We start from the raw sequence: 24,296 nt of genomic DNA, 5'->3' as shown, positions 1-24,296 counted from the left end.
AATAGCAGAAGGCATAGGTTAAAGGTGAGAAAGAGAAAAGTTTAAAGGAGATTTGTCAAGCAAGTTTTTTTTGCAGAGAGTGGTGGTTGCTTGGAATGCAATGCCTGGGGAGATGATGGAAACAGATACCAAAGGTAGTTACACAGACACATGAACAGGGCAGAACTAAGGTTGATGACCTCCCAGTTCCCCACATTTTGCTGCATTCAACAGCAGCAATTACTGTTCACTCAGCTCATTCAAACAGAACAGATTTATTTATACTTGTCCCAGAATAGAAATGTAGCTCCAATTACAGGGGGAAACAACCCCAAATGTGCCCAATAACCAGGGTCCGAACCTGGATGTGATCAACAGCACCAATAACCACAGAATCAACGCCTGCAGTCACTTGTGAACTCACTGGTGTCTCAGCAGCTGCAGGGTTTAAATGCCCCACGTACGTACTGCATATTTAAACCTTCTCTTCAGTGTGAGCTCGTCGGTGTCTCAAGAGGTGGACAACGGTGTGAGTTTCTTCCCGGACTCAGTGCAGATGTACGGTCTCTCCATGGTGTGAAATTTATAGGTGTCTCAGTGGGCCAGATGACTAAGTGAATCCTTTCCCACACTTGGAGCAGGTGAACAGTCTCTTTTCAGTGTGAATGCACTTGTGTATCATCAGGTGGGACAACAGAGTGAATCCCTCCCCACATTTGGGACAGGTGAACAGCCTCTCTCCAGTGTGAATGCACTTGTGGATCACTAGGTAGCCTGACTGAGTAAATCCTTTCCCACACTCAGGGCAGCTGAACAGTTTCTCCCCAGTGTGGACCTGCTGGTATCTCAGAAGGGTGCATGACTGAGTGAATCCCTTCCCACACTCAGTGCAGGTGAACGGCCTCTGCCCAGTGTGACCTCGCTGGTGTCTCACCAGAGGTGACAACTCTATGAATCCCTTCCCACATTCTAAGCAGGTGAAGGGCATCTCCCCCAAGTGCATCTGCTGGTGGGTCACCAAGTGACCCGCCTGAGTGAATCCTCTCCCAGACCTTGAGCAGGTGAAGGGCCTCTCCTGAGTGGATTTGCTGGTGCGTCATCAGTTGAACTGCTTGTGTGGATCCCTTCCCACAGTCGGAGCAGGTGAACGGTTTCTCCCCATTGTGAATTCGCTGTCAGCAGGTGGGTTGACTGAGTGAATCCCTTCCCACAGACAGAGCAGGAGAACGGTCTCTCCCCGGAGTCAATTCACTGGTGTCTCATCTGGTCAGATGACTGAGTGAACCCCTTCATGCACCAGGAATAGGGGGATGATATTTCCCTGTAAACTCACTGGTCAGCAAAAAAGATGACTGAATTACTTTGCTCAAACAGAACTGGCAGAAGTGTTAGAACATTATCAGGGCAGTGGATCACTTGAAGCTTTTCTCAGTCAGAACAATGAAATAGTTTTACTGTTGCAAAGGCAAGGATGTTGTGAACACATTCCCAATCACAAATCAGGTGAATTCACTTCTACACTCCTTCAGAGAATTGAATAAAACCTCACATGGCTTCTACTGCAGTGTGGTTCACGAAAATCCTCACACACACGTGGTTTTTCACTCCCTGCTTTAAACAGTGTAACGTTTGTCCAGCTCTATCACAGACACTGCTCTGCAACAGCCCTTTGTGGGTGTCTCACTGCCTGTGTCCTAAACTCAGAAGTGGAACAGACAAGCATCTCTCCTTCCATATTCAAAGGACGATGATCTTCAGGAGCTGGTGAACTGGGCGAGGCTGCAGGCCTGATGTGATATCACACCTGAGATTCCCATTCGCAATTCCTCCACCTTGGATATCCTGTAAAAAGTTACAAAATATCATCAATAGGTAGGGAGCATTAACCCAGAACAGATCATTTTAATCTCCCTGGCCAGTTGTGACTCAGTTGGCAGCTCTCCTGCCTCTGAGTCAGATGTCAGGGGCTTACGTCCAACTCCAGAGTCTAAGCACAACACTTGGCAGAGTGGTCAATGAGCTCACACTCAGATCAAAGGTCTGATGAAGGATTTGAGTGGATTAGAAATTCCTTGTCACAAACCCTTGGAATTCGCTGCCTGAGACAGCAATGGAGGCCGATTCATCCGGTATATTCAGGGGTGACATCAACGAACCTTTGGACTGAACAGGAGCCAAGGGTCATGGAGTCAGGACGTGAACTTCTACACAGTGAGGTCCTACATGAAAACCCAGTGTGATGATGAGCAGCTGATCTGTTGTCGATCAGGGGAACATTACTGGCCAGGACACGGGGCACAACCACACTGGCTCTTCTTCCAGACATTGCCCCAGAAGTGCAGTGCTCCATCGATGAGCACCAGGACACATGTTTAAGTTGGTGCAGTGAGATCTGACCCCACTACCTCTGATGCATGGGCAAGAGTGAGACACACCAAACCACAGCTGACTCAATATTATAGCAGGAAAGTAAGGAGGTGATGCTAAATCCTGACAAGTCATGAACTGGGCCCCAGCTGGTCATGAGGAAGGACATGAAGGGGGCAGGGACTTCAATTATCTGGAGTGACTGGGGCAGCCAGTGAGGTTCACCTACGAGCAGAGACTGAAGAGAAACGTTCAAATTGATGAGCTGTTTCCACAGAGGAGATCGGGACAGAAACATGGGGAGATGAGGAGGAGAAGTGGCCGTGCACCTTTCAGCCCCTTACACCTTGCCAGGTCACAGCTGATCTTCCCCTCGGTGCCTCTTCCCTGCACCAGCCCCTTGTCTTTTGGTTCCCATAATATTGTAAAGTCTATTAATCTTTGTCTTAAATATAGTCAGGGACACAAACTCCACGGCCGTCTTGGGTGGACTCCTACTGCAAGTAGGGAGGGAGGGAACTCGCTTCCTTTGGTGGGGAGATGACATCCATGTACTATATTCCAGGAGCAGCCTCACCAGGGCCCCAAATGATTGCAGTGAGGCTTCTTTCTTCTTGTATTGAAATTTTATTGCAGTACCATCTCCCATCTTAACTGCTTGCTGGACCTGCACATTCACTTTCAGTGACTTCCAGCTCCCGCTGAAATTCCACACTTTTTAAATCTCAGTCCATTTAAAACGTAATCCACTGCTCTGTATGTTCCACCCAACTGGATGAGCTCACGGTTCCACGTTACGATCCATTTGCCATATTCTCACCCATGCACGTATCCTGTCTCTCTACCCTCAAACCCTCCCTGCATCCTCATCACAACACAGCTATACCCAGGTTTGTACCATCAGTAAACATGGCTATATTACACTATATTGATCTCACATCTTTCATAATGGTTTGTGAACAGCTGGGGCCCCAGCACCAATCCCTATGGCTCCTCAAATACTTACAGCTTCCAGACCCAGACATAACCCATTTATTCCTGATCTTCTGATCTATGCATGTCAGGCAGCCTTCAATTCACACCATTATATTACCTCAAATACCTTGTGCTGCAATGTGTTTAATAACCTCATGTGACACCTTTCAAAGTCTTTCTGAAAGCCCAAATCCATCCTTTTCTGCTCTTCAAATTACAACGTCAAAAAATCCATCCGCCAGTGGACCAGGCCCAGTGGAATCAATGGTTGTCTCGTTACCCATGATTCCAAATGTGAGAGCAACCGCTCTACTTCACTGCCCCGTGCATTGAAGCTGGTGGGGAGACGAGCAGAAAGTCCCCGGGGCCTCGGTGAGGGACTGGGGGGGGCGGGGGAAGGAAGGTTGGGGGGTGGTTGGGGAGGGCTTGTCCTCACTGTGGCACCCATACCTATTCTCTCCCCCGCCGGGGGCTGCTCCTTGGTCCGGGTGCCCAGCGTTGAATTAATGTCAGATAATATAGGGACACAGCAAACCCCCACAAACAACAATGTGACCATGACAGGATTTGTAACGTTGATTGAGGAGTAAATGTTGATTGGGACCTTGGGAGTAATTCCCCAGCTCTGGTTAAATCAGTTGGAGGGGATCTCCTGTGTCCGCTGGAGAGAGCAGGCTCTCCTGGAGAACGCTGCCTCTGACAGTGCGACAACCCAGCACTGGAGCCGCAGGCTGGACCTCTTCAACTCTAATCCCTCTAGGTTTAGACTCCCCCACCCTTGAAAAAAGATTGTGACTATCTACCCTATCTATACCCCTCAATATTATGAACTTATACAACACCCTTTGACCTTTACTCTCTGCCTCCTGTCGCCAAGCTACATTTTGGATCCAGTTTGCCAACACACCTTGGATCCCATGTGTCCCAACCTTCTGAACCAGCCTATCATTGCGGGACTTTGTCAACAGTCATGCTGAAGTCCACAAAGTGCTGGAGGAACTCAGTGGGTCAGGCAGCATCTATGGAGGGAAATGGACAGTCGACATTCCGGGTTGAGACCCTTCATCTTAACGATAACCCGCTGAGTTCCTCCAGCACTTTGTGTGTTGCTTCAGGTTCCAGCATCTGCAGAGTCTCGTGTCTTCATGTGAAAGATGTCCACAGCACTGCATCCTCAAAAAAAAATTCAGATTTGAGACAGGAGTTCCCCCACATTAAACCACATTAACCCCTCCTAATCAGACCCTTTCTTTCCAAGTGAATATGAACCCTATCATACTTTTTAGATTTTTCTCCTGAATAAGTTCCAAATTATTGATTTAAGGCTAAAGGGCCTGTAGCTTATCCCTGCTGCCCTTTTTGAACAAGGAACCATTAGCTACCCTGTGGTCTTAAGGCACCTTTACCTTGTGGCTAACAAAGATGCAAAAATCTCTATTAGACCCCCAGCTTCCCAGAGTATCCTGGTAGAGAACCCATCAGACCCTAGGGATTTAATGAGTGCCAATATCTCTGACAGTTCCTCCTCCCTGACACAGACATGTTCCAGAATATCAGCATAACCCTCCCTCACCTCTCCATCCTCCACAGTGAATACAGATGAGAAGAATTCATTTAGGGTCCAACTCATATCCCCCAGACCTGCACATAATTTCCCTTTTTGTCCCTCTTTCCCTCTAACATCTAATACATGTATACTAAGGTTTAGGGATTCTCCTTAACCCTGCTTCCCAAGGCCATTTTATGTCCTCTTTTTGCCCTCCGAATTTCTTTAAGTTTTATCCTACATCTTCTGTGAACCTCGATGGACTCACTTGATACAAAATACCCATACCTGATATACGCATCCTTCTTAAATTCTCAAACCTCCAATTTCCTTTGTTAACCAAGGTTCCTTAACCTTGCCATCTTTGCTTCTTACCCTAACGGGGGACAGGCTGACTCTGAGCTCTTCCTATCTTGCCTTTAAATACCTCCCACTTGTTAAAGGTAGGTAAAACAAGAAGACAGGTTTAAGTTATAGAGGATTCATAGGGGATACGAGGGGGAACCTTCTTAAACCAGAGAATGGCAAGTACCTGAAATGCACTGCCTGAGAGAGTGGCTGAAGCAGTGTTTATGAAGCGTTATATGAACACTTGAATCACTCAGGCAAGGAGGATATGGAACAGGAGCTGGGCGATGGGGTTAATATGGTCATCGTGGACAAGATGGGCCGAATGGCCTGTTGCCATATGCTGTACAATTCTTAATGCAACTGCTGGTGGGACGAGAGAAAACAATTACGTATCGCAGCTGTAATGTTGGAAGGGGATTCAGTGGGTGATGAGACCGGGGAGCTCACACTGGGGGAAAGAGGCTGACGTTTTGCTCAGTGCGTGAGAAGGGATTCGCTCATCTCACCTCCTGCTGAGTCACCAGAGCCCAGGACAGATTTTGACTTTACTCCAGGGTCATGGATGTCCCAGAAGGTTGCAGAATGACTGATGGTTTCCTGGGTTATGGAGAGATGCCAATCATCATCAGACTGACACACTAGCTGTACCAAGTGAAGCAGATCACAGGACCTGGATCGGACAGAGGGCTGGGAGGGTGGGGTGGTGGTGGTGGTGTCGTGGGTTCTCCCCTCGCACTGCTCAGGGTTTTGAGCCTGGTGGGGCGGGTATGAGGGTCCATCCTGACGAGCTCCATCTCACCGTCGCTATTTCCCCCTTGTTTGATTTTTCAAGGCCGCAGAACATCTCCCATCAGTCATGATGTTCATGACACCTTCCCACTCAGATGTCCTGCGGGGGGGGGAGGTCAGGGGCACAAGGCTGACTCCTCCTGGCCTCAACACCTGCCTGTGGAATTGTCCCTTCCCTAAAAATGTCAGTTACTAGAAGGCACGGGTCTAATTCGCTGTTTAAGGGGGGGGGGGGGGGGGGGGGGGGGGGGGGGGGGGGGGAACGTTTAAAGGCATTGTGTGATGTAAATTTTAATATACAGAGAGTGCCAGGTGCTGGAATGCATTGTCACTGGAGGTGGTAGAAACAGATACAAGAGAAACATTTAAAAGGCATTTACACAGACGCAGGAACGGGCCGGGAACAGGGGAAACAGACCACGTGCAGGCTGAGGAGATGTTAGGTTGGACTCCTGGTCAGCGCAGACATGGTGGGTGGAAGGGCCTGTTCCTCTGCTGTACTGGTCTGTGTTCTGTCTACATAGAGTGGGGTTGATGTCTGGAACTCGCTACCAGAGGATTGGCAGGTGGAGGGGAACCACAGCAGCAGGGCAACAGGTGGTAGGGGTGAGGGCAAGAAAGATGGTATGACAAGTAAGATTGAAAGGAAGGGCAGCAAGGGACAGGCTAATAAACACGGTGGGACTGATGGGGTGAAGTGTGTGTATTTCAATGCTAGGAGTATTATGGGCAAGGAGGATGAATTTAAGAGCCTGGAACAGAACATGGAATTATTATGTTTTTGCCATTACAGAAATCTGGTTGTCTGTGGGACGGGACTGGCAGTTCAATATTCCTGGTTTTCGTTGTTTTGTGGGGGGGGGGGGGGGGGGGGGGGGGGCGGGAGGAGGTGGTAATGAAAGAGGTGGAGGGTTGCACTCCTGGTAAGGCAGAATGTCACGGCAGCACTCAGAGAGGACACACTGAAGGGCTCATCCACAGAGGCAATTTGGGTGGAGCTCAGAAATAAGAAAGGTGCAATTACACTGATGGGATTGTACTACAGGCCCCCCAGTGGTCACCGAGAGGTGGAGGAACAGACACGTAGACAGGTTATAGGAAGATGCAGAAACAACGGGGTAGTCACAGTGCAGGACTTCAACAGTATCAATACAAGAGGCTTTCTTCAGTGGTGGGATTTCTTCAGTGCATCCAAGGGGGATTCTTGAAACAGTCTGTGGAGAGTCCAACCAGAGGAGAGAACATACTGGACCTGGTTTTGGGTAATGAGCCAGGCCAGGTGACAGACCAGATAGTGGGGGAACATTTGGGGAATAGTGACCACAACTCATTATGTTTTAAGATAGTTATAAGGATAAAATTGGATCTTGCCGGAAGGTACTAAATTGGGGAAACAGAAAATTCTGACAGGATAAGGCAGGGGATAAGGGGCATTGATTGGGAACAGCTGCTGTCGGACAAGTCCGCGTCTGACATGTGGGAGTTGTTTAAAAACCAGCTGATCACAGTTCAGGATCGGCATGTTCCGGCAAGGAGGGAGGACAAGGATGGTAAGGTAAGGGAACCCTGGATGACCCAAGAGGTCCTAAATTTAGTCCTGAACAAAAAGGAAGCATGTGTGAGGTTTAGGAAGCTAAAATCAGACTGGGTCCTTGTGGAATATAAAGGTAGCAGGAAAGTGCTCAAGCAGGCGATTAGGAAGGCCAGAAGGGGCCATGAAATGTCCTTGGTGAGCAGGGTCAAGGAGAATCCCAGGGCCTTCTATACTTACAAGAGGATAACTAAGGAGAAGGTAGGTCCACTCAAGGATAAAGGAGGGAATGTGTGCAAGTGGCTGAGGTGCTAAATGCGAACTGTGTGTCAGTGTTTATGGAGAAGGATTTGGAGGAATGTGAAAACAGAGTGGGGTACGCTAATGTGCTGGGACATTTTGAGATTAAGGAGGAGGTAGTGCCGGGTCTTCTGAAAAGCATTAAGAACACAGAACATTACAACACAGTACAGGCCCTTCGGCCCACAATGTTGTGCCGACATTTTAACCTGCTCTAAGATCTTTCTAACCCTTCCCTCCCACATAGCCCACCATTTCCCTATCATTCACGTGTCTATCTAAGAGTGTCTTAAATGTACCTAATCTATCTACCCCCACAACCTCTGCTGGCAGTGCATTACATGCACCCACCACTCTGTGTAAAAAAACTTACCCCTAACATTCCCCTTATACCTTCCTCCAATCACCTTAAAATTATGTCCCCTCATGTTAGCCATTGTCACCCTGGGAAAAAGTCTCTGACTGTCCACACGATCTATGCCTCTTATCATCTTGTACACCTCTATCAAGTTACCTCTCATCCTCCTCTCTCCAAAGAGAAAAGCCCTAGCTCACTCAACCTATCCTCATAAGATATGCTCTCCAATCCAGGTAACATCCTGGTAAAGCTCCTCTGCACCCTCTCTAAAGCTTCCACATACTTCCTATAATGAGGTGACCAGAACTGAACAATAGTCCAAATGTGGTCTAACCAGAGTTCTATAGAGCTGCAACATTACCTCGCAGCTCTTGAACTCAATATCCCAACTAATGAATGCCAACACATCATACGCCTTCTTAACAACCCTATCGACCTGTGGGGCAACCTCGAGAGATCTATGGACGTGGACCCCAAGATCCCTCTGTTCTTCCACACTGCTAAGAGTCCTGCCATTAACGTTGTATTCTGCTTTCAAATTCGATCTCCCAAAGTGTATCACTTCACACTTATCTGGGTTGAACTGCATCTGCCACTTCTCAGCCCAGGTCTGCATTCTATCAATATCCTGTTGTAATCTACAGCAACCTTCTACACTATCCACACCACCAACCTTTGTATCATCTGCTAACTTACTAACCCACCCTTCCACATCCTCATCCAAGTCATTTATAAAAATCACAAAAAGCAGGGGTCCCAGAACAGATCCCTGCGGAACACCACTGGTCACCAACCTCCAGGCAGAATACACTCCATCTACTACCACCCTCTGTCTTCTATGGGCGAGCCAATTCTGAATCCACACAGCCAAGTTTCCCTGGATCCCATGCCTCCTGATTTTCTGAATAAGCCTTCCAATAGGAACCTTACTAAAATCCATGTACACTACATCCACTGCTCTACCTTCATCAATGTGCTTTGTCACATCCTCAAAGAATCCAATCAGGCTGGTGAGGCATGACCTACCCCTCACAAAGCCATGCTGACTGTCCCTAATCAGCCTATGCTTCTCCAAATGCCCATAAATCCTGACTCTAATAATCTTCTCCAGTAATTTGCCCACCACTGAAGTAAGACTCACTGGTCTGTAATTCCCAGAGTTATCCCTACTCCCTTTCTTAAACAAAGGAACAACATTTGCCACCCTCCAATCATCTGGCACTACTCCTGTGGCCAGTGAGGACGCAAAGATCATTGCCAAAGGCGCAGCAATCTCTTCCCTCGCTTCCCTTAATAATCTTGGATATATCCCGTCTGGCCCCAGTGACTTATCTATCCTAATATTTTTCAAAAGTTCCAACACATTCTCTTTCCTCACGTCGACGTGCCCTAGCATATCAGCCTGTCGTACGCCATCCTCACAAACGTCAAGGTCTGTCTCTCTGGTGAATACTGAAGCAAAGTATTCATTAAAGACCTCCCCTGCCTCGCCGACTCCAGGCACATGTTTCCTCTTTTATCCTTGATCGGTCCTACCCTCACTCTAGTCATCCTTTTATTCTTCACATACGTGTAGAACACCTTGGGGTTTTCCTTGATCCTACTCGCCAAGGACTTCTCATGCCCCCTTCTAGCTCTCCTAAGTCCATTCTTAAGCTCCCTCCTGGCTACCTTGTAACTCTCCAGAGCAGTGTCTGATCCAGGCTTTCTAAATCTCAGGTAAGCTTCTTTCTTCCTCTTGACAAGATATTCTCCATCTTTTGTCAACCACAGTTCCTTCACTCTACCATCCTTACCCTGCCTCAATGGGACAAACCTATCCAGAACGCTATGCAAGTATTCCTTAAGCAACCTCCACATTTCCACTGTGCACGTCCTCAAGAACATCTGTTCCCAATTTAAGCTCCCAAGTTCCTGCCTAATAGCATCATAACTCCCCCTCCCCCAGTTAAATACTTTCCCATATTGCCTGCTCCTATCCCTCTCCAAGGCAATGGTAAAGGTTATGGTCACTTATCTCCAAAATGCTCTCCCACTGAGAGATCTGAAACCTAATCAGGCTCATTGCCTAGTACCAGGTCCAGGATGGCCTCTCCTCCAGTTGGCTTGTCCACATACTGTGTCAGGAATCCTTCCTGTACACACTGAACAAACTCCGTTCCATCTATCCCCTTTACACTAAGGAGGCGCCAATCACTATTAGGGAAGTTGAAATCACCCATGACACCAACCCTGTTATTTTTGCATTTCTCCAAAATCTGCCTCCCGATCTGCTCCTCAGCATCTCCGCTGCTATGGGGGGGGGTGTGGTGGTGGTGTGGTTTGTAGAATACTCCCAATAGAGTGATCGCTCCCTTCCAGTTTTACTTCCACCCACACCGACTCAGTGGACAATCCCTCCAGGACGTCCTCCCTTTCTACAGCTGTGACACTGTCCCTGATCAGCAAAGCCACTTCCCCACCTCTTTTACCTCCATCCCTTTTCCTTTTGAAACATATAAACCCCGGAATATCCAGCAGCCATTCCTGCCCTTGCGACAGCAAAGTCTCTGTAATGGCTACCACGTCATAGTTCCACGTACTTACCCATGCTCTTTCATCAGCCTTGTTCCTGATACTTCTCGCATTAGACACAATTCAGCCCATCCAACTGACAGCAATTTTGCCCTTTCAACTGCCTATCCTTCCTCACAGCCTTTTTACACGCTGCATCTACTTGTACACTAAATGAACCAACCTCTGACCGATCACTTTGGTTCCCATCCCCCTGCCAAATGAGTTTAAACCCTCCCCAACAGTTCTAGCAAACCTGCCCGCAAGAATATTGGTCTCCCTCCAGTTCAAGTGGTAACCCATCCCTTTTGTACAGGTCGTATCTTCCCCAGAAGAGATCCCAATGATCAACAAATCTGAAACCCTGCCCCCTGCACCAATTCCTCAGCCATGCATTCATCTGCCAAATCATCCTATTCTTACCCTCACTGGCATGTGGCACAGGCAGCAATCCAGAGATTACTACCCTTGTGGTCCTGCTTTTCAGCTTCCTACCTAACTCCCTATATTCCCTCTTCAGGACCTCATCTCTTTTCCTACCTATGTCATTGGTACCAATATGTACCATGACCTCTGGCTGTTCACCGTCCCCCTTCAGAATGATGTGGACCTGATCCAAGATGTCCCTGACCTTGGCACTGGGGAGGCAACATACCATCTGGGAGTCTCTTCCACCTCCACAGAATCTCCTATCTGCCCCCCCCTTACTATTGAATCCCCTATCGCAACTGCCCTCCTCTTCTCCCCCCTTCCCTTCTGCACCACACAACCTGGCTCAGTGCCAGAGACCTGGTCACTGCAGCTTTCCCCTGGTAGGCCGTCCCCCCTAACAGTATCCAAAGCGGTATACCTGTTATTGAGGGGAACAGCCACAGGGGTACTCTGCACTACCTACCTATTCTCCTTCCCTCTCCTGACAGTCACCCAGCTACCTGCCTCCTGCAGCTTCGGAGTGACTGTCTCCCTGTAGCTCTTGTCTATGTATTCCTCATTCTCCCGTAATAGCCGAAGGTCATCCAGCTGCAGCTCCAGTTCCCTAACACTGTCTGTAAGGAGCTGCAGCTGGATGCTTCTGGTGCAGATGTAGTTATCAGGGAGACTGGATATCTCCCAGAACTCCCACATCTCACAAGCTGAACACACCGCTGACCCTGGAGCCATTCTCACTACTCTAGCCTGGCACTAAAGGGAACACCAAAGCAAAGAAAGGAACTTACCAGAAATTTACCTTCACCTCTTGAACCAAAGCCTCAGCTCCCCACTCTAACACTGGCCACTCACACAACGGCTGCACCGCTTATACCTGCCTTCCCTTTATTTGCTGTTTTAATAAGCCAATCAACTGGTAACAATTTGCAAATGTGCTTCGTTTAGACTCTTGCAAGATGAAACTCACAAGCACAGGCACAGAGACTCCCGAGTGAATGGAGAACCAGGGTGGCAGTTGATGAGGAGAATAAACTGGGGGATCAGTTTAGATGGGTGGTTGCTGGTCAGCACGGACTTGATGGGCCAAAGGGCCTGTTTCCATCCTGTGTCTGTCCCTTAGCTCCTAGCGCAGTTGTGTGACAGGCTGGCAGGGAGATGAGGGGAGAGCAGGGCGGGACCACCCTCTGTGTACGTTGGGTCCCACCCCACCCACTGCCCTGAAGAAGTCCTGAGCCATGAGTGTCCACAGCCCACTGCGGGGCGGGGCGGGTCACAGCAGGAGGCGCTGAGGGAGGCAGAACACACAGAGGCCGAGCACTGAGGGAGCAGCCAGTCGGTGGCCACACTGAGCAGGGCAGGCTGAGGCCGGCAAGGGGAGTGCACACCACCACCTCCCCCCCACCCCCCACCCCCCCCGCCCAACCCCCCGGCGTCAGGGTGAAGACCCTACCGGTCCTGCCTCGTGCCCACCCCAGTGGGCTGTGTGGAAACACAAGAGACGGCAGATAGAGTCATGGGGTTATACAGCAGGGAAACAGGCCCTTCAGCCCAACTTGTCCGTGCTGACCAAGGTGCCAACTTGAGCTCATCGGATTTGCCTGCATTTGGCCCATATCATTCTGAACCGTTCCCTCTCCGTGAACCTGTCCAAACGTCCTTTAAATGTTGTCATTGTATCCACCCCACCACCTCCTCTGGCAGCTCGTTCCACAGACCCACCACCCTCTGTGTGAAAAACCTGCCCCTCAGGTCCCCATTAAATCTTTCCCCGCTCACCTTAAACCTCTGTCCTCTAGTTTTACACTCCCCTACCCTGGGAAAAAGACCGTGACCATCCACCTTACCTCTGCCCCTCGTGAGTTCCCCCCTCAACCTCAACCTCCTATGCTCCAGGGAAAAAAACCTGCCTACCCCGTCTCTCCTTATAACTAAAGCCCCCGGTATCATGCTTGTGAATCTTTTTTGCACCCTTTCCTGCTTGGTGACACCCTTCCTATAGCTGGGTGACCAGAACTGCAAACAATATTCCAAGTGCAGTCTCACTAACATCCTGTGCAGCTGTAACACAACGTCCCGACTCTTGTACTCAATGCCCTAACCATGAGGGCAAGTGTGCCAAGTGCCTTCACCACCCTGTCCATCTGCGTCACTACTCTCAGGGAACGCTGTACACGTAGCCCTGGGTCTCCCTGTTCTACAACACTCTCCAGGGCCCTGCCATTTACTGGGCAAGTCCTGCCCTGGTTTAACTTCCCAAAATACAATTCTTTGCACTTGTCCGAACCCCTCCCTGCTCATCCTTGTCCACTTCCCCAGTTGATCCGGACGCTGGAACCGGGAACAACAAACGGAACGCCGGAAGAGCTCAGCGGCTCGAGCAGCGTCTGAGGAGGCAAGAGGTGCGAGCCAACGTTTCGGCTCGAGACCCTGCCTCGGGAGACCCAGGACGTCGACTCGCACCTTCTGCCTCCACGGATGCTGCCCGACCCTCGGTGGGTTGTGCTCCCTGCTCTGTGTGACCGTCATACAACAGGTGAAGGCCCTTCGGCCTCTCCCACCTGCCCCACCAATCAGCAAGGTCACAGCTGATGGTGACCAGACACCATTTCCCTCCCGTCCGACATCCCGGGATCCCTTTAACATCAGGAGTTTCCCACTGAGGTCGATGACCTCCCATTTCCCCACATCTTCCTCCATCTGCTGTGTTCTTGCCCGTCCCTTCAGCTTGTCCGTATCCAGTCTCTTTACATCCTCCTCAAGCCCAGCGCATTCAAACAGAACATATTTATTTATAATTGACCCAGAATACAAACGTGCTTCCAATTACAGGGGGAAACAACCCAAATGTGCCCAATAACCAGGGTCTGAACCTGGATGTGATCAACAGCATCAATAACCACAGAATCAACGCCTGCAGTCACTTGTGAACTCACTGGTGTCTCAGCAGCTGCAGGGTTTAAATGCTCCACGTACGTACCGCATATTTAAACCTTCTCTTCAGTGTGAGCTCGTCGGTGTCTCAAGAGGTGGGATGACCGAGTGAATCCCTTCCCGCACTCAGAGCAGGTGTACGGTCTCTCCCCAGTGTGAATCCGCTGATGCGTCAGCAGGTCAGATGATCGACAGAAGCCCTTTCCGCACTCAGAGCAGGTGAACGGTCTTTCCCCGGAGTGAATTTGTTGGTGTCTCAGAAGTCCGGATGACTGAGTGAACCCCTTCCCACACTCAGAGCAGACGAATGGCCTCTCCTCGGTGTGAACTCGCTGGTGCCTCAGCAGTTTGGATGACTGAGTGAATCCCTTCCCACACTCGGAGCAGGTGAACAGCCCATCTCCGGTGTGAATACGCCTGTGGTTACCCAGGTGGGACAACTGAGTGAATCTCTTCCCACATTCGGGACAGGTGAACGGTCGCTCTCCAGTGTGAATGCGCTCATGGATCACCAGGTAGCTTGACCGAGTAAATCCTTTCCCACACTCGGGACAGGTGAACAGTTTCTCCCCGGTGTGAACCCGTTGGTGTCTCAGAAGGGTGGATGACTGAGTGAATCCCTTCCCACACTCAGTGCAGGTGAATGGCCTCTCCCCAGTGTGATTTCTCTGGTGCATCAGCAGGCTGGATGACCGAATGAATCCTTTCCCACATTCAGAGCAGGTGAACGGCCGCTCCCCCGTCGTAATTTCCTGCCGTCCTAGCAAAGCTGACGACTCAGTGAATCCTGTCCTGCAGTCAGGACAGGTGAAGGGCGTCTCCCTCAAGTGCATCCGCTGGTGCAGATTTACAGTCTGAGTGAATTCCTTCCCGCATTCAGTGCAGATGAACCACTTCTCCCCCGTGTGAACTCGCTGGTGTATCAGCAGCTGCGTCGAGCAAGTGAATCCCTTCCCGCACTGAGGGCAAGTGAACGGCCTCTCTCCAGCGTGAACCTGCTGGTGCCTCTGCAGGTTGAAGGAATTGGTGAATTCCCTCCCACAGACAGAGCAGGGGAACGGTCTCTCCTCGGAATGAACCACCTGGTGTCTCATCAGGTCGGATGACCGAGTGAATCCCTTCACGGGCCAGCAGCAGTGGGACGATGTTTTCCCCCTGTGAACTCACCGGTCAGTCAGTAGGAGAAGATGACTGAGTGAATTACTTTGCTCAAACAGAACAGGTGAAAGTGTTAGAATGTTATCAGGGCAGTGGATCACTTTTCTCAGATGAAGTACTTTCACTGGTGCAAAGACAAGGATGTTGTGAACACATTCCCAGTCACAAATCAGGTGAAGTCACCTCACCCAATGTCTTACACAGGAGCAATGGGCATTTCTTTTCCAATCTGCACTGAAGTAATCACTGCCCACTCCTTCGGAGACTTGAAGAAGATTCACATGGCTTCTCTGTAACTTGATTCATGAAAATCCTCCTACACACGTGGTTTATCACTCCCCACTTTAAATAGTGTGACATCTCTCCAGCTGCATCAGGGTCAGTGCTCTGCAACAGCCCTTCATGGGTGTCTCACTGCATCCCTCCTTGCATATTCAAAGGCCAACGATTTTCAAGTGCTGGTGAACTGCGTGAGGCTGCAGACCTGATGTGATATTACGTCTGGGATATTACGTCTCCAGCTTGGAGATCCTGTAAAAAGATACAAAAAAAACACCAATAAGTACAAGGCAGTAACCCAGAACAGATCATTTTAGTCTCTCTGGTCAGTTGCGACTTCCTTGGTCGCTCTCCTGCCTCTAAATCGGGATCTTGCAGAGGTCGATTGGGTGACACTGTCTGTAGTTAAAGGGACGAATGGCAAGATTCCAGGGGCAGCATGTTCCTGTTAGGATAAAGGCCAAGGCTGACAAATTTAGGGAACCCTGGTTGACAAGATAATATTGAGGTTCTGGTCAGGAAAAAGGAGGCAAACATCAGGTTGAGGCAATCGGGAACAAGCGAATCCCTCAATGCATGCAAGAAGTGTAGGAGAACCCTTAAGAGGGATATCAGGAGGGCAAAAAGAGGGCATGAGATGGTTCTGGCAGGCAAGGTTAAGGAAAGTCATGAGATTCTACAGGTATATCAAGAGTAAAGGGGTCACTAGGGAGAGAATAGATCCCTTACAAATCAGCATGGCAGTCTGTGTGTGGAGCCACACAAGATAGACCAGATTTTTAAGGAGCATTTCGCATTCAGTTTTTACTGTGAAGAAAATCAAGGAATGGAGGCAAATGAGTCGTGATGTCTTGGACCACATATGAATTACTAAGGAGCAGGTATTGGCAGCCTTGAAGCACATTAAGGTGGATAAATCCCCAGGGCCTGACCAAATGCATTGTCAGTCCATGTGGAAGCTTAGGAAGAAATTGTGGAAGCCTTTGCAGAGATATTTGCTTCACCTTTAGCCATACGTGAAGTTCTGGATGACTGGAGGGTGGCTAAAGTACTGTTATTTAAGAAGGCAGCAAAGACAAACCAGGGAACTACAGGCCGGTGAGTCTGACATCAGTAGTGGGTAGGTTACTGGATGGGCTTCTGAGGGACAGGATCTACCAGTGTTTGGATAGATGAGATCTGATTAGGGATAGTTTATTTTTCTATTCAAATTCTACTACAATATTTTCTATCATCTTAATTGTTTGCTATACCTGCACATTCACTTTCAGTGACTTACATACAAGGACTGCCAGCTCGCTCTGAAAACACAAACTTTTTAAATCTCAATCCATTTGAAATGTAATCCATTGCTCTGTATATTCCACCCAAATGGATGGGCTCACATTTCCACATTATATTCCACTTGCCATATTCTTACCTGTGCACATATCCTGTCCCACTACCCTTGAACCCCCTCTGCATCCTCCTCACAACACACACTTTCACCCACCTCTGCACCATCAGCAAATGTGGATACATTACACTTGGTCCCAAATGATAGATAATAGTTTGTGAACAGCTGGGGTCCCAACACCAATCCTATGGCTCCTCAATAGTTACAGCTTCGTAACTAAGAAATAACCCATTTATTTCTAATCTTCTCACCAGTACACCACCTCCAATCCCTTCTTCAATTTTGTTTAATAATGTCATGTGATAGCCCTTCTAAAAGCCCAAATACACCATATCCACCCTTTTCTATTCTTCTAGTTACAAGATCAAAAATCTTAAAATTTGTCAATCATTTTCTTAACATAAATCCATGTTTTAGAGTCATAGGGAGATACAGCACAGAAACGGGCCCTTTGGCACACTGATTTCATACCAACTATCAACACTTATTTACACTATTCCTACATTAATCCTATATTTTATTCTCCCCACGTTCTCCTCAGCTCCACCCAGATCCTACCTCTCACACACTAGGGATAATTTATAGTGGTCAATTAATCTACCATGATTAAAATTTACAATTCACAATTATTCTTGCATCATCTGGTACAATAAAATGACCCGGGACCCAGATGAGAAGTCTTTCTTTAGTTACTGAGTCGCAACTCCAGCTGGTGCCTCTCTGGACCTGACAGCTCGGCAGGGTCTAGAAACCCCACCACCAGTGGACCGGGCCCAGCGGGATCAATGGCCGTGTAGCTACCCACAATTCCAAGCGCGAGAGAAACCGCTCTGCTCCACCGGCGCGCATGCGCCGCCCGTACATTCCGGCCTCCGTGGAGACCAAGCGGGGAGTCCCCGGGGCCTCGGGTGGGCGGTGAGGGACCGGGGGGGGGCTCGTCCTCACTGCGGCGGCCCGCGGTGTTGGTGGCGCCCGTACCGACTCTCCCCCCGCCGGGGGCCGCTCCTCGGTCCCGGCCCCGGTGCTGATCAAACCCGCGGCCCCGGCGCTCGGCTCCGACCGTTGAGATCCCCACCGAGCAGTTTGTGGCGTCACGTCCGGTGTCTGACGCCCGCGCCCCGGAACAAGCGGCTTCCTCTGGCCCGGTGGTTTCTGGGTAATGTAGTCCTTTGTAAACAGCTTGCAGACTTGCATTTAAACAGCGCCTGTCACTGCCTTCCGGCTTCCTCGTTGCTTGAAATGTTTTATGATTGTATTATTATCAGAGAATGAACGCACATCAAGCTCCCACAAACAACAACGTGACCACGACAGGATTTGTAACGTTGATTGAGGGATAAATGTTGATCGGGACCTTGGGAATAATTCCCCAGCTCTGGTTAAATCAGTTGGAGGGGATCTCCTGTGTCCGCTGGAGACAGCAGGCTCTCCTGGAGAACGCTGCCTCTGACAACCTGTCACTGCAGCACTGGAGAACCAAACTGGACCTCTTCCATTCTCTGACGTTGGACTGAGCCCGAGAAAGCTAGATTCACAGAATCCCATAGCACAGGAATGGCTTCGACCTGAAACGTCAACAATTCCTTTCCCCCACAGACCCACTGAGTAAGTCCTGCAGAATGTTTGTTGCCACAGAAACAGTCCCTACAGCCCAACTCATCCATACCGACCATGATGCCTATCTTCGCTAATCCTCTGTCCACATTAGGCCCACATTCCCTCTCCTACCTGTGCAAATGCCTTTTAAACATTGTAATTGTATCTGCCTCTGCCACTTCTTCTGGCAGCTCGTTCCATAGAACCACCTCCACCTGTGTGGGAAAAACTTGCCCCTCAGATCTCCTTTAAATTTCTTCCCACTCACCTTAGATCTATGCCCTCCAGCTTTAGATGTCCTCACCCCAGTGAAGAGACTGTGACGATCCACCCTATCTATGACCCTCGTAATGTTCTAAACCTCTCTGAGGTCACCCCCTCAGCCTCCCACATTCCATCCTATCCAATCTCTCCTTATAAGTAAAGCCCTCCATTCCAGGCAACATCCTGGTGAATCTCTTCTCCACTCTTTCTAATGCTACCACATCCTTCCTGTAGTGTGATGATCCGAACTGTACACAATACTCCAGGGGCAGCCTGGCCAATGTATTGAATGGCCACAGCCTACGAGGGCAAGCATGCTAATGCCTTATTTGCTACCCTATCCACTGATGTCTCCAGTTTCAGTGAGCTATGAACCTGCACCCCAAGGACCCTCTATACATCAACACCCCAGAGGTCCCGACCAATTACTGGATTTGTCCTGTTGGCATTTGATGTCCCAAAATGATTAAACTCCATCTCCCACCATTCCACCCAACTTTCCAACTAAGTATCTCTGTATCCTTTCACAACCTTCTTCGCTATCTACCTCTCCACAAATTTTTGTGTCATCAGCAAACTTACTGATCAGTCCACCTGCATTCTCATCCACGTCATTTATATATGTGACAAACTGCAATGGCCCGAGCACCAATCTCTGTGGTACACCACTGGTTATAGACTTCCATTCAGAAAAATAACCTTCGACCATTACTCTCTGCCTCTTATAACTTAGACAATTTTGGATCCAATTTGACAACACACCTTGAATCCTATGGGCCCTAACCTTCTGGACAAGCCTATTAACTTATGGTAATTTTACGTCTTTGCACTGTACTGCTGCCGCAAAACAACAAATTTCATGTCATACAAGTCAGTGATAATAAACCTGATTCCGATTCTGAAGTCATGCCGAAGTCCATTTAAATCACGTCCACTGCTTGCCTTCCATAAGACACAGGAGCAGAATTAGGCCATTCGGCCCATTGTGTTTGTTCTGCCATTCAATCATGGCTGAATGTTTTTCAATTCCACTCTCCCCATACCAGTCAAGAACCTATCAATCTCTGCCTTATGTACACCCAATGACTTGGCCCCCACAGCTCTCTGTGGCAATGTATTCACCACCCTCTGGCTGAAGAAATTCCTCCTCATCTCAGTTCTAAAGGGACAGCCCTTTATTCTGAGACTGTGCCCTTGGATCCTAGAGGATTATTCCATCTTCCTTGTTATTCATCCATATTCTTAGTTACCTCCTCAAATCGAATTTGTGAGACAGGATTTCCCCTGCACAAAACCTAATCAGTCCCTTCCTTTCCAAGTGAACATAAATCTTTTCCAATAACTTCCCTACTATTAGTGCAAGGCTCAGCAGCCCATGGTTTCCTGGCTTAGTCCTGCTGCCCTTACTGAATAAAGCAGCGACATTAGCTACCCTCTAGTCCCTCATCCGTGGCAAACAAACACACAAAGATCTCCATGAGAGCAGCAACAATCTTCTCCCTTGTTTCCCAAGGCATCTGGGGATAGACCCCATCATGGCTTGGGGATTTATCTACCGTAATGCACACCAGTATCTTTATCGCTTCCCGACACAGACCTGTTCCAGAATATCAGTGTATCCCCTCCCTCAACTCTCTATCCTCCACATCCTTCTCCCTGATGAATATAGACGAGAAGTAATCATTTAGGACCCCAATCATATCCCCTGACTGCACACACAGATTTCCCTTGTAGACCTACTCTTTCCCTATGCTACCCTCTTGCTTCTCATGTATGTGTGGATGGTTCGAGGAATCTCCTTAATCCTGCTTCCCAAGGCCACTTCATGTCCTCCGAACTTCTTTCTTAAGTTCTCTCCTCTATCCTCTATAAACCTCAAAGGACTCACTCAATACCAAACGCCTATACCTGAAGTACGGATCCTTCTGATTTCTGATCAAACCTTCAACTTCCTTTGTTAACCAAGTTTCCTTGATCTTACTATCCTTGCTTCTTACCCTTACGGGGACATATTGACTCGCCTTTAAACACCTCCCACTTATCCAATCCCATTTTTCTCCACAACAGCTGCTCCCAATCTACTTGCACAAGTCCTGCCTTGTACTGTTGAACTCAGCCCTCCCCCAATTTAAGACGCTAACTCCAGGACCAACCTCATCTTTTTTCCATGATTAGGAAGGATGTGACCGCACTGGAGAGGGTACAGAGGAGATTCACCGGGGTGTTGTCTGGGATGGAGCAGTTCAGTTGTGAGGAGAGACTGGAGAAGGTAGGTCCTGGAGCAGAGGAGTTAAGGGTGGGACATGACTGAGGTATATGAGGTTATGAGGGGTATAGACTGGGTAGACTGCAGTAAACTTTTCCCCTTGTCAGAGGTAGATAAACTAGAGGACTTCAGTTTAAGGTAAGGGGGAAGAGATTCAGAGGGGATGTAAGTGGGACCTTCCTCACCCAGAGAGCAGTACCTGGGATGCACTGCCTGAGGCAGTGGTTGAAGCTGGGTTGCTGACAGCATTGAAGAAGGGAACACTTGCATCACTTAAGCAATATAAAGGGCCAAGTGCTGGGCGATGGGGTTAATGCAGCAGTGTGCCCACTGGTAGGCACGGAGAAGATGGGCCAAATGGCCTGTTCCTACACTGTATGGTTCTATAATTAGTGCAGCTGTCGGTGGGGTGAAAGGAAGTAATCAAGTATCACAGCTGTAATCTTCTGTTTGTCGGGTGGGGAGGGACCTTTATCTATGTACCTTCTGGGAACTGGTTCATTCATTTACCCTTCCGTTCAACGGTCACTGTGTTCTGTCCGAAGTACCCACAACCGGAAAAGATGTTCAAATGTTCCACCTGTGGGAAGGGATTCAGTGGGTGATGTGACCGGGGAGAGGCTGACATTTTGCTCAGTGTGTGAGAAGGGGTTCGCTCGTTTCTCCTCCTGCTGAGTCACCAGAGCCCGGGCCAGATTTTCACTTTACTCCAGGGTCATGGACGCCCCAGAAGGCCGCAGAATAAGTTTCCTGGTTTATGGAGAGATGCCAATCATCATCAGACTGACACACCAGCCGTACCAAGTGAAGCAGATCATGGGCCCCGGATCAGACAGAGGACATTACAGTTTCTGTGGCAACCGCCGTCATGGGTTCTCCCCTCATGCTGCTCAGGATGCTGAACCTGGCGGGGCAGGTGTGAGGGTCCATCCTGACGAGCTCTGTCTCACCATCCGTCTCAGAACAGAACCTCAGTTTCTTTTGATTCCACACGAGTGACCGAGTTGGCAGTGAAAGGCGCTGCTGGCACGAGTAGTCCAGTCAAGTCACTTTATTCGGCTAATTAAAAAAAAAGCCAAGCTCAAGTACCTTTAACTTGAGTCTTAACTAAAGAATAAGAATCATCAAGCTTGCAGGGAATTTGAAGCAACACCCATCAGCAATCAGCAGTACTGCTTGTGTTCCCTTAATCAGCCGTCCTTCGGTTACCGGGGAGCTCCAGCACTTCCAGACTCGACGTGACGTAACCAGGCACTGGTCGCCATCCAGCCTATGGAGAAGTTCTAAAAATCTTTTGAAAAGTCCTTCCATTACACTATTCCACTTCTCCCTAACAAGTGGAACAACAAACTCCATACAAGGTAAGGCTGCCGGAAACCATCACGAGATTTCCAGTAAATCCCTTCAGGCAGGCCTACCTCCGTTACCGGAGCCTAAATTGAATTCAAATCGGCCACTTTGTTAACATATCCAGCCACTTTATAGCTAGGTGTTGCCCTAGCTATAAATCACTAATCCTACTTCATCTTACCACACAGTCGCTCCATTTCCCCCCTCTTGTCTGATGCTTCAAGGCTGCAGAACATACCCTGTCAGTGATAATATTCGTGACACCTTCCCACTCAGATATCCAGTGAGGGGGGAGGTAAGGAGCACAAGTCTGACTCCTCCTGGCCTCGACACCAGCCTGTGGAATCGTCCCTTCGCTAATCTTTCGCAGGCGGATCCTGCAAGGTTCTCCTGGACACTTGGTGCAAACCCAGACCCCGTGTCTCCTCCCGAGCTCCAATTGGGCTCTGTGCTGGTGACAGGGGCCTGTTTCCATACCCACGCCTTCACCGTAAACCCCCTGAACAATCCTCATTCCGGCATCCCAGAGCCAAAGCTGTTCCTTGTTCTGTTTTACCACAAACAGACGGAGCTGTGAGAACACATCAGTCTTCTCAGTGGCCACTGATTTGACGAAGAGAAGCTGATCACCAGCAGATTTTGTTCCTAATGGATCCTGTTGCATGTCTTGTTTCTTAAAAATTCAGTTGGAAATTCTCTGCCCGATAGAGGCAATCCCTGATGTCACACCGGTCAGGTAACGCAAATTCACAAATTACTATCCAAAGATTTGAGATAGGATATAAAATTGACCCTTGTGAAATCCATGTGGGAAAGATGTAAGTAAATAAGCACAAAATTTATTTTACTTTCAACTCACATTTCACGACACATCCACAGATGATGCATCTTCATGTTACAGAAAATCGTGACACGAACTGTGTACCTGTTTGCCAACCATGTGACATTGACGCCAACTAAGCCATCATTAATGCAAGGGCTGCACTCGTTCAAGATCCCTTAGAAATCTTGAAACTGGACAGAAAGTTCTTTTAAAGTGTGCCTTCAGACTTCTGAGCTGGACAGGGGGCGGAGGGGGGAGAGGGTGGGGCGCAGGTGAGGCGGGGAGGAGGGGGTCGGACTGAACATACTCCAATGGGAGATGTGTGAAAGGGCCGCGGCCACCGTGTTATTCCAGCGCTGATCACGGGGAAAGGGGTCGAACTTTAAAGACTGAGAGGTAGCGCATTGCCACAGCTGGTAGAGCTGCTGCCTCCAGCCGTCCAGGTTCAATAAGAGGTGTGATGAGTAAGTTTGCACATCACACAAAAATTGGTGCTGTTGTGGATAGTGAGGAAGGTTGTCTTGGGTCTAAGGCAGGACACAGGTCAGCTGGGAAGCTGAGTGGAGCAACGGCAGAGGGAGTTTAAGTGCAGGGTGATGAATTCCAGGAAGGCAAATAGAGGTAGGACGTATACAGTAAATGGTAGGGTGCTGAGGAATATTGATGAACGTTGACTGTTCAAGTCCATAGTTCCCTGAAAGGTGTCACACCAGTGCAGGGGGTGGTGAAGGCATATGGCACGCTTGCCTTCACAGGTCAGGGGATTGAGTATGAGAGTTGGGACATCATATTGTAACTTTACATAATGCTGGTAAGGCTACACTTGGAGAATTGTGCACGGTTCTGGTCGCTACACTATAGGAAAGATGTGGTTGAGCTGGAGAGAGTGCCGAGGAGATTCACCAGGATGTTGCCTGGTTGGGAGAACTTTAGTTATGGGGAGAGATTGGAAAGGCTGGGATAGTTTTCCTGGAGTGAAGGAGTCTGAAAGTTGACCTGCTAGAGGTATTTTAAAGTATTAGATAGGGTAGGCAGTGAGAATCCTTCTCCCATGG

At 48.9% G+C, this 24,296-nt stretch overlaps 1 protein-coding gene across 1 annotated transcript; it reads right to left on the bottom strand.

Annotated features, from left to right (window-relative positions):
- Window positions 1–238: 238 nt before the first annotated feature.
- Window positions 239–23,082, bottom strand: LOC127576394 (zinc finger protein ZFP2-like). Its single transcript, XM_052026907.1, has 5 exons — window positions 22,657–23,082; window positions 21,579–21,648; window positions 17,636–18,175; window positions 14,156–15,271; window positions 239–1,821 (listed from the first exon to the last, which is right to left on the bottom strand). The coding sequence occupies exons 1-4, from the start codon at window positions 23,080–23,082 to the stop codon at window positions 14,163–14,165; spliced, it is 2,145 nt and encodes a 714-aa protein (XP_051882867.1). The 3' UTR covers window positions 239–1,821; window positions 14,156–14,162.
- Between the last annotated feature and the right edge of the window lie 1,214 nt (window positions 23,083–24,296).

The sequence above is a fragment of the Pristis pectinata genome, chromosome 12 (assembly GCF_009764475.1).
Source record: "Pristis pectinata isolate sPriPec2 chromosome 12, sPriPec2.1.pri, whole genome shotgun sequence".
Classification (NCBI taxonomy): Eukaryota; Metazoa; Chordata; class Chondrichthyes; order Rhinopristiformes; family Pristidae; genus Pristis; species Pristis pectinata.
The sequence above is the reverse complement of the archived record's forward strand: the minus strand, read 5'-3'. Positions and strand labels throughout refer to the sequence as shown.

What these genes read in the sequence shown, in the direction of transcription:
- LOC127576394 (XM_052026907.1), bottom strand. Translation starts at nt 23,082, where the DNA reads ATGCAACAGGATCCATTAGGAACAAAATCTGCTGGTGATCAGCTTCTC. An exon ending in AGTGACCGTTGAACGGAAGG is followed by an intron (nt 18,176 to 21,578) that starts GTAAATGAATGA and finishes AAACATTTCAAG; the next exon opens with CAACGAGGAAGCCGGAAGGC. An exon ending in CCAGCTGGAGTTGCGACTCA is followed by an intron (nt 15,272 to 17,635) that starts GTAACTAAAGAA and finishes CTGACCGGTGAG; the next exon opens with TTCACAGGGGGAAAACATCG.